Raw genomic sequence first — 9,379 nt, 5'->3', positions numbered from 1 at the left:
TTGCACTTTTTCATAAGCTGATATTGTCTAGATGGGCAAAATTCATTTTCCCTATTTTGATAGGTGCTAAAGAGAGAGTACATTAGACTAATTCAGGCTGATTTTTTTAGCACATGGGAGCAGTCATTTTGGTTAGCAGAGTGCTTACATCTTGTACAGTTTCCATAAGTACAATATCCAAAAAAATGTCAACCACACTACTTCAAACTAGCGTAGAGGTATGACAACATTCTCTCCACTGTGCATGTTTCAAATACAAACAACTTCACCTTATACACGTCAAACTCTCGAAAGTTCATACTAACAGATGAGCGCCTCCCATCTGAAAACCATGAAATTACGTGTCGCTAATGCGATTCGTGTATCATGGCAACGCACGTGGTACAATCACATTCCCGTAAATCATGAGAAACAATCGCGCTCCTATACAATACTTGCGATAGCAACATGCAGTGATCACGAATATAATAGCGGAAAATGGGGTGTTTTGAAGGTTCTTTTAGATACATTCGAAGGTCGGTAAGTACAGAAAAGAAGAAAAAAAATATATATAAACATCGATCTTGGCATTACTATATCGGCGCTTTGGAAGCACGCAATGGATAAGGAAATTTATTCTCAAAAATGCTGACAATACAAAGCAACGTCACCGCATTGGGAATGGTGTGATTAGCACCAGATTAAAAAAAGCATGAGCATCAAAATCAGTTACTTGGAGGTGGCAAATAATATAGGGATTAACAAGATAAACTAAACCCAACTCAAAGGAAGCGACCCCACTGGCAGAGGTTGCAAGGTTAGCGGTGAAGGTGATGATGGTGATGGTGAAGGGAGGATTGGCGGGTGGTGAATGCTAAGAGTCTCGTATATACCAGTATCTGCTGACTGAAGAAATGAATTCATTTTCGTACAGATGGTTTTACAGTTTTATGTTATCTAGACGTGTTTATTCGCTATAAAACAACGCAGCCTTCCTCACCTCACCTACACGCCTGATGGCACAATTAAAATCCAGTCTTATTTGATGTTGATCAGATATGTCTGCATATATCATGCCATGAATTGTAATTATCTAAACTTGGCTCAGCACCGACATTTTCAAGGTCTGAACAGTGATCTTCACAGACCAGGGGTGGTGGTCACGCTGGATGATGTAGATGATGAATACTATTTAGAAATTGGAAATATATTTAAAATGGTAGAGATATTTATCGCAATTCTCTATCTGTCGTTCTCCCTCTATCTCTGTCTCGCATGTGTGAGTGGAAAAATATGAAGATATCGAGAGCGAGACAGAAAGAAAATTTCAAGTGATGTGACCCTTGAAACAGAATTTACACCATGCAATGTACAAAAACCTGGCTACTCGTAACGGTATCTACCCAGTTTCCCTGGGAGGTATGTACAGTGTTTATAATATGAATGATACAATGTTGCAATAGCGTTGGAAGTACCATCAGGTATATTTCTTGGTTTCGAGGCACACATAATGTGATCAATTTAATGTTTAGACAGAAGGGATTATGGTTAAACCTGTAGGAAGGTTATAAAAATCGATTATCTTCAAATATAAAAATGTCTTTAGGCCGCCTAGAACCTCCTCCTTTGTCTCACTGTGGTGGTAAACTATCAAACTAATCGACCAACATGTAACAAGATAACCGGGTGGGATATTTCGGATTAACAACAGAACACGTTTTGACGACACATATATGGTTTAATGTGGCGATTTATATGAGTAGTGGATGATGAAGATGTGTGCGTATTTATAATCCAAATATTGGATCTATTTAACAAAAAAAAAACGCACAGTTTCAAAGATGGAAAAAATGTACAAATAAATTTAGGTCAGTAACCCTAAAACACAGGATAAATGATTTCACAAATGATTCAATAATGGAAAGATGAATATAGTTCACTCAAGTAGTAAACAATGTAAGCGTTTACACATAGTAAAAAAAATGTATTCGCTCAGGTAGCGAAATTATGTCCCTAAACAAGAACGGATATACAATCTATCCTTCCAGTCCTGAATAATACACTGGGTCTTACTAACCCAAAATTAGCATACAGCTAAAAATACATGTGTGGAGATGCACTCCGTCACCCGTGCACCATATCCGCTCCACAGCTCCTCCGAATCAATTTCACAACCAATATAGACTCCGGACCCTCGGAATACTATGATCACTTGAAACATTAGACCCTCCGGACACTTGAAATATTAGACCCTCCGGTCCCCCTGGTCCTTTGACGGCTCTACATCTGGGTCACCTTAGTCACTCTTGACATTCCGGACGCTAGACATTAGACGCTCCGGCACCTTAAACGCTCCGGACACACGGACGTTTCTACACTCTGACAACACCGGACACCCCGGATATTCCTACCATCAAAACTCAGCCCTACAGCTGGAGTTGTGCGAATCCTTTTAGCAGGCCGCTTGCTGACAAAACCATTAGTATTATAAAGGTCCTTTACATGTAGTAACGTATTTATACCTTTAGAATTTTCGTTATTCTTTATCAAAGGCACCTTGCACGTGTGGCACAGGACGAATCGTACTCACGATTTCGAAATACATAGACCATATTATAATCACCCTCGGGTATCATTGTACAGAGAAAAAGAAACGAAACCCGAGTACATGTATTTAATTAACAACATTTACACCATTCCGTGACACAACAGAGGAACATAGGTATTGTCCATAACAAACATGCCCATATTTTTATTGAATCTTAACTCCCAACCATATCTCTTTCTCTCTCTCTCTCTCTCTCTCTCTCTCTCTCTCTTTAACATTAACATTCGCAATATTACACAAAAATTCTACATCTAAATCAGAATTCATACTATCAGCTTGGATTTTTGGTGCAGTTTTTACATGAGTAGCAGCTCGGCAAGACTTTATAAAGCGGAACCTAAAGGAAACACGGAAACAATTCAACCTCGACCACGTAGCAATATTAAGGAGGTCTTATTCGTTTTATCACCTCAGCTATTTAAATATAATTTACGGAATATCTGCATCATTCTGTTGGGTTTCTTTTCATCTTATTAAGATGTTTGACATTCACTACAAGATATAATGTTTGTCATAAACCTCGTAGTACTAAGGAGATACCTCATAATTCACATCTATATATAGTAATGTTTGTAATGTACATCTTTCAAGTCACATTCTTCTAAGTCCTTGAGCTTTATGTTGGTAAAGTTTGAGCAAGATGGACTTGGATTAAACACTGATTTTGGTACATCAAAATAATGTAAAATGGGGTTAATATCGGTGTGGAAAATAATAACGAATCTGGGGAAGACTTAAGATTTATTTTCACTAAGTGTTGGAAATCAAGACAGGATAGGAAGTAAGAAAATGAAGGAGGGTATGAAGAAATGAGAGTCATTTTGACCTCAACATTTATTATTCTCTTTGCATATTTAAATGTTTATTAATGCTACACCACCTCATAACTGTATCGATATGATTCAATATTAAAATAGTTTTGGCCAAAGTTCCCTGAAGATGGTATATTTGCAGTGTGCTGACTTCCGACGCAGAGTGCGCCGAACGATGGCAATGGGGAGGGTGGCTCCTGCAGGAACAAATGATGTGGGTGAGTATAATGCAATCAAAATTTGTAGCATGGTGAATAATTGAGTAAAGTTTAAATTTAAAACATGATTAAGTGATGTCTAGCATTATTCTTGAGGCTGAAAACCTGCACATAATTCAGTTTTTATGGCTGGACTAGGAACGAATATTTCATAAATCTTCCGATTCTTGATACTGGTAAAACTCTGTAAATACTTGAGTCACAAAAACATCGACATGACCATACCGAGCTAGCAATCAACTATAATATGCACATATCGAGCAATGTGTAGCTTGCCGCAGTAGTCCATATAATCAAATAATCTACATAATTGGCACCCTGATAATTGCAGCTAAATATTAATAGGTGCTTACACCAATTATTCGCACCCCAATCTTTCATATTTTGCGCTAAATCATATTCCTTACCAACCTACTTCTTTTTTCCATCTGAACATTTACTTCTTAATGTTGTGATATTTCAAGTAAAGTTTCTGGTTGTTTTAAGATGCAAACAAGAAATTACATTAAACCAGCACAAACGGACTCCTTGATCGATGACAATGATTAGAATAACTGATGTTTAAATTATCCACATTTTACTGTGTGTGGACTGACACAAACAGTTTTAGGCAGGCTAATATTTGTTTTAAGGTAGCCTTTAGCACAGCTCAGGGCCTCAGAATAATAAATATTTTATTTTTCTAACAGCTTCATCTCATCCAATAAAAGAGCCCACCCAACCAGCTTCAATGATGACCGAAGAGGAGCCTAGAGCTCCTGACAGAGAGGTCAACACCCCTGAAGCGCTCAATCGTAATTCAGTGGTAAAAGTGTTTAGCAGCCACCAAACAAAAATAGGACAAGAGAATTCCAAGTGTAACAACTATCTCTGATCACTGATGACTGCTTAATGCAGATTGATATAATTCATTTATCACTTGGTTGCATTCTTCATAATATGCGGGCTTCTCACTGAAACCACTGCTAAATAGAATTAACTTACTACCTTTAAGTTTAAACTAAAGAACATATACACGAAAATGGATTAAACTCCATATCATTAGCAAAGTTAAATTCAATAAACATCTCTCCATATATAAGAGTGTTAAGAACTTTATCACCAAAGCTTGTTATGCCAATATTTGATCTACTCTTTGTGTTGCAGAAGTAGTCAACGAATTTGTGGCATACGAAATCCACAAAATCGGAGCCTTGGAACAGATAGAAGACAACAAATTAGCTGATGACTTGATTTATGGCAATGCCACCCTTCACCTGATTTGTAAGTGTAACTTCTCTTATTTATGAACATTCGGATTCTCTCGTGAGCCACAATCCTATCTGTGTTCATGTTAAGTCGTTCCCAAAACTCTAACTCATGTACCACATATTGATAAGAATATTTTGTCATGGTTTCTTCACTTTTTGTGTTTTTAACTAACAACCGCTTTTAATATTTGGTTCTTATATAAATTAACTAATGCCAGATTAACAAGATATTATGTCCATCTTTTTAAATAGCAAACCATTAATGGGGGATTTCCATACCCACAAAACGTGGCTTCAACAGAAGTAAACATGAATTAGGAGATCGCGATGCATTTCAACTTAAAAGATTATCATGACTTTTTTACACTTTTAGGCCAGGCTGTTCACAAGGAGGAACAGAATGGACATCGTAGAGTAGACTCCAGAACAGACCCCAAAATTTTCAAAAGGTCAGTAAACGAATCTTCAACACAAGAAATTTTCTGTTGGAGATATTATTTCAGATTATCAAACCTAGACATTGCTCTAGTTATGAGGACAGTGTTGACACCTTCAGCATTGAACTTTTGTCTTATTGGAGTTGTCTGTTTCTATTTGAAGTCATATACTGTAATCTGCATTATATTCCACTTGGCCAGTTCTTCTTAACTTAGCGTCAAGATTCCTATTGTTGTTGTCATGTTGAGGAATGACACATCTTGTTACATGGGAGCGGACAAGAATAAAATTGTTTGAACATTCCCAATGTAATGCGATATGTTCGATGTTTCAGGACTAACTCTGGTTGTTAGAGTGGAAATAATCAAAAACATCTAAAATATTGAACTTGGCGTTGGCCAAGAATCTCAAAACAGGTCACATATACATGGCCAATTTAACGTGGAATGCTTTGTTTTGTATTAATTACGGTCACGGCTACAGAAGAAAAGTAAAACCTTTAATTTTAGTTTCAATGACTAAAGCACCTTTGGTACTTGTCAGTTTCTTTTAATGTAAATGACGTTCAGAGAATAGGCTCTGGACATGTTTTAATGATTATTGAGTCTGAAGTTTGAGTTTATTGTTGAGACTAAAACAAGATAACAACTAATATATTATCATGTATAATACTGATAGCGTGGCCCGTTGATTTTACACTAACATAAGATCAGATGAAAGAAAATATTTGCGAGAGATATTTCTGGTCATTTTCCAATATGCTATTCTGCATACACTAATGTAAAATTCTGTATAATATTTCTCTACATTCCCTTATCTTTTCATGTCACTAGCGAATTTATATTACCATCTAAAATATTAACTCACAAATAACTGTGATTTCATTTTGAAAAGATTTTTATATCAGTGGAAATAATAGCCAAATCAGGTAATCAAACTCAGTCACAAACCAATCTCCAAGGGAGATAGGCAAACTCAGGTAGAATATATGTTGATTTAAGTTGCCTCCCTTAATATAGTAAGAGGCGACATAAATATAAAGTAAACAACGTTTGTTGCCGTAGTTAATTTGTTTCAAGTGAATGTTGCATAATCATGCTATCAAAGTTTGTGTCAATAAAACGAAAAGTCTCATAAATTCAAAATGTCGTAAAAAAGAATAGAAAACTGCATATAATGGCCTGAAAATCTAATCTAATTAGTTGCACGTGAATACAAAGAGCTTATTAGACGTTTTTTGTGTGCCTCTAATGGTGTTTGCTAATCGTGCTAACAAGGAATTAGTTAAAACGTTCAAACAGTTGAAAACTGTGTTAGGAAGTAAATATGTGTTACAATGACCTACAATATGATCAGGTCATTTATATACATGTATAGATACCAATACACCAATCAAGTTGCATTTTTCTATCTGACGTAGTTAAGGTATGATGAAGTATACAAGGTATCTGTCAAAAGATTAAAGACCAAAGGATATGAGTTGGAACTCTACCAGTAAATCATTGCTGGAATATGCATTATTGTACTGACCTGAAATGGATGGACAATAACTAACATAAATCCGAAACATTATATCATAAAGCTAACGCGGAATGTGCCAAAGCAGCTGGAAAGTGGCCGTCCACGAAACATCTGCTTTACTTCATTCAGAAACAAACTTAATCAACCAAAACGTAAAGCGCCTATTACGCGAGTGAACATGATTTGTTTACAAATCAAAAGTACTGGTGTCTGCCTCTATTGTTTGTTTACAGTAGAAAGTAGTTCCTTTATGCATGTGAATGCAATATGAAGCTGTGCAATATCGTAAAATATTGAACGATTCTGACAATGTAAAGTTAACGGAGAATAAAATGAGCATATAATAATATGCCTTATTGTATTCACCTGAAATGGATGGACAGATGGAATAATGATCTGCAAATAAACATCGTCGAATCAAGGATAAAAGTAGGCTTGTGCATGTAATGTGCATTGGATATTAAAATCATTGGCATCCTCAAAACACATACCGGCGTTACCACTTAAACCAGCTTTCTTTTCTTTTTTCTAAGCATAAGAGTTTCATTATTTCATCATTATTTTACGTGGTGATTGTAATGAACATGCAAACAATCATTCAACATATCGTATTACATTTTAAGTCCATACATACAAGCATGGCCACTGTTCTTCAAATGCCATGTTTCATGAAACATTTTGATTTCTGTCAGAATTCCTTTCAAAATTTTTCCTAAGTTTATATTTTTTTCAAACCCATTATGTCTCCTGAATTTGCAGGAATTCCCTTATATTTGTTAATTGTCATATTCGTATAATACCTGTAAACATCACAGAATGTTTACTTTTTCTTTCACACGGGCCATTTCTTATTCTATATTATACTGAATGAAACTCTTTCACTAATAACTTTCTCTTTCTTTTTCAGATCCTAGTGCGAAAACATGATTACCTCTATATTCTTTTTTCTCTCACTACATTCAACCTGACTTTAAGTTGTTTTTCTTCCTTCTTTATTCTCATTTGTTTCTTCTTTCCACAAGCTGTTATCATATATATGTACGGACTCTTTAATGTATGTTTCATTTACACTAATTCAGTGTTTGGCCTACTAGTGGTTTTGATCTTATTGCTTAATGCATGTATTTATTCAAGTAAAGAACCCAAATTTAGATTATTTGCTAGGTATTTTATGCACAAGAGATTTGTTTTCCGAATTAAGTTAAACTGTTATTCAAATGAACCACAATATTTTCATTTAGATTTCGTTATCGTGACATTATTATAACCCATCATGTTATATTACAGAAATTCTAAACTAGACTAACGAATATACATAGTACTGCTTTATTCGTATCCATCAGTTTTCTATGCATGTGTTTCTTTAGATTCTGATTTGTAAATGATCCAACAAGAAATTAAAAAATAACCACAAATTATTCATTAATATACTCAACACCAAACATAATCCCTATCATCAGTTATGTCGGACAAGTGTATATTCTAACATATATATATCAGACATCTAGAAACAAATTACATTGCAAAAACATAGTTTCTAAATTTCAAACCAATAAGCTACCTTACGCGTTTTAAATCAATTCCAAAATTAGTCTTTCGGTATTGGACAATATAGAATGAGAGCCCGTGTTTCTTTAAAATAGGCACCCTGTTATGCAGGATGTTAATATTAGTATGTAAGTGAACCCATTCCCCTATTTCCTTGTAGTTTTAGTTTTAAATTAGAAATAACATTTATACTTTAATTAGTCAGGGATTCATTTAATCAATCAACTGAAACACATTGAAAAAACTGCTAAGTTTTGTCCCCTGTATGGATGACTCATATTTTACACAACTCATCAACTAGATCATGTATCAACAGCTGTTTTGTAAATTTGGTTATTAAATTCATTCCTTTGGTTTTGATGATCCAAAATTCAGTTTTTGAAAACACTTCAAAATTAGTTTTGTCTTTCCAACTAAATTTCACTGTTCATCTTGAAAACAAAATAAATTAAATTCATTTGATTATTTTTATAATTAGAGTAGCGATCATAAAAGAGTGGTTGGTGTTGAGTTAGCGTGTTACAATTTGTGTTTTAAAAAAAATGCCATATAATGCTTTGATGGTGGATTTATTTTGTAATTGAAAACTTCTTGTGAACTTAAAACATATTTCTGCTTTCTTGACACCTAATGTAGGGTGAGAGGATAGCAAATTTTTAAAAATTTGTTTTAATTTAAATTAAAAGTCGAGGTAAATATCAGCCATGCATAGGGAATGCGGTGAAGAACATCTCCACTATGACAAAAGTATAAAATCATTTTAGAAAGCATTAGTAGTTTCTCACCATTTTCCATGTATTTCTTTTCTATAGTTTAAGATCTGAGTAGTTCAATAGATACTAAATTTATGTATTCATTGATCTTTAAAAGTGCTATTCGTTTTAATAGACACAACTATTTAGGTTTGGAATCAATGTTTGCTGCAGAATTTTATTTTATTTAGAATTGTTAGGATTTGTAAAGCTTTTGAGAGTGTACTGCTGTTGAAGTCATAAACATGTCCTT

General features: G+C 34.6%; 1 protein-coding gene and 1 long non-coding RNA gene across 2 annotated transcripts; both read left to right on the top strand.

The window, feature by feature from the left end:
• Window positions 1-408: 408 nt before the first annotated feature.
• LOC149797094 (uncharacterized) lies at window positions 409-4,676 on the top strand. Its single transcript, XM_089960335.1, has 3 exons — window positions 409-519; window positions 3,542-3,617; window positions 4,307-4,676. The coding sequence occupies exons 1-3, from the start codon at window positions 478-480 to the stop codon at window positions 4,489-4,491; spliced, it is 303 nt and encodes a 100-aa protein (XP_089816461.1). The 5' UTR covers window positions 409-477; the 3' UTR covers window positions 4,492-4,676.
• A 41-nt stretch (window positions 4,677-4,717) lies between these two features.
• Window positions 4,718-8,043, top strand: LOC149797093 (uncharacterized). Its single transcript, XR_016421494.1, has 3 exons — window positions 4,718-4,880; window positions 5,241-5,316; window positions 7,734-8,043. It is a non-coding gene; the product is annotated as an uncharacterized LOC149797093 (long non-coding RNA).
• Window positions 8,044-9,379: the final 1,336 nt, after the last annotated feature.

Source organism: Sinohyriopsis cumingii, chromosome 6 (assembly GCF_028554795.1).
Source record: "Sinohyriopsis cumingii isolate HCF-2022 chromosome 6, ASM2855479v2, whole genome shotgun sequence".
NCBI classification, from domain to species: domain Eukaryota; kingdom Metazoa; phylum Mollusca; class Bivalvia; order Unionida; family Unionidae; genus Sinohyriopsis; species Sinohyriopsis cumingii.
The sequence above is the reverse complement of the archived record's forward strand: the minus strand, read 5'-3'. Positions and strand labels throughout refer to the sequence as shown.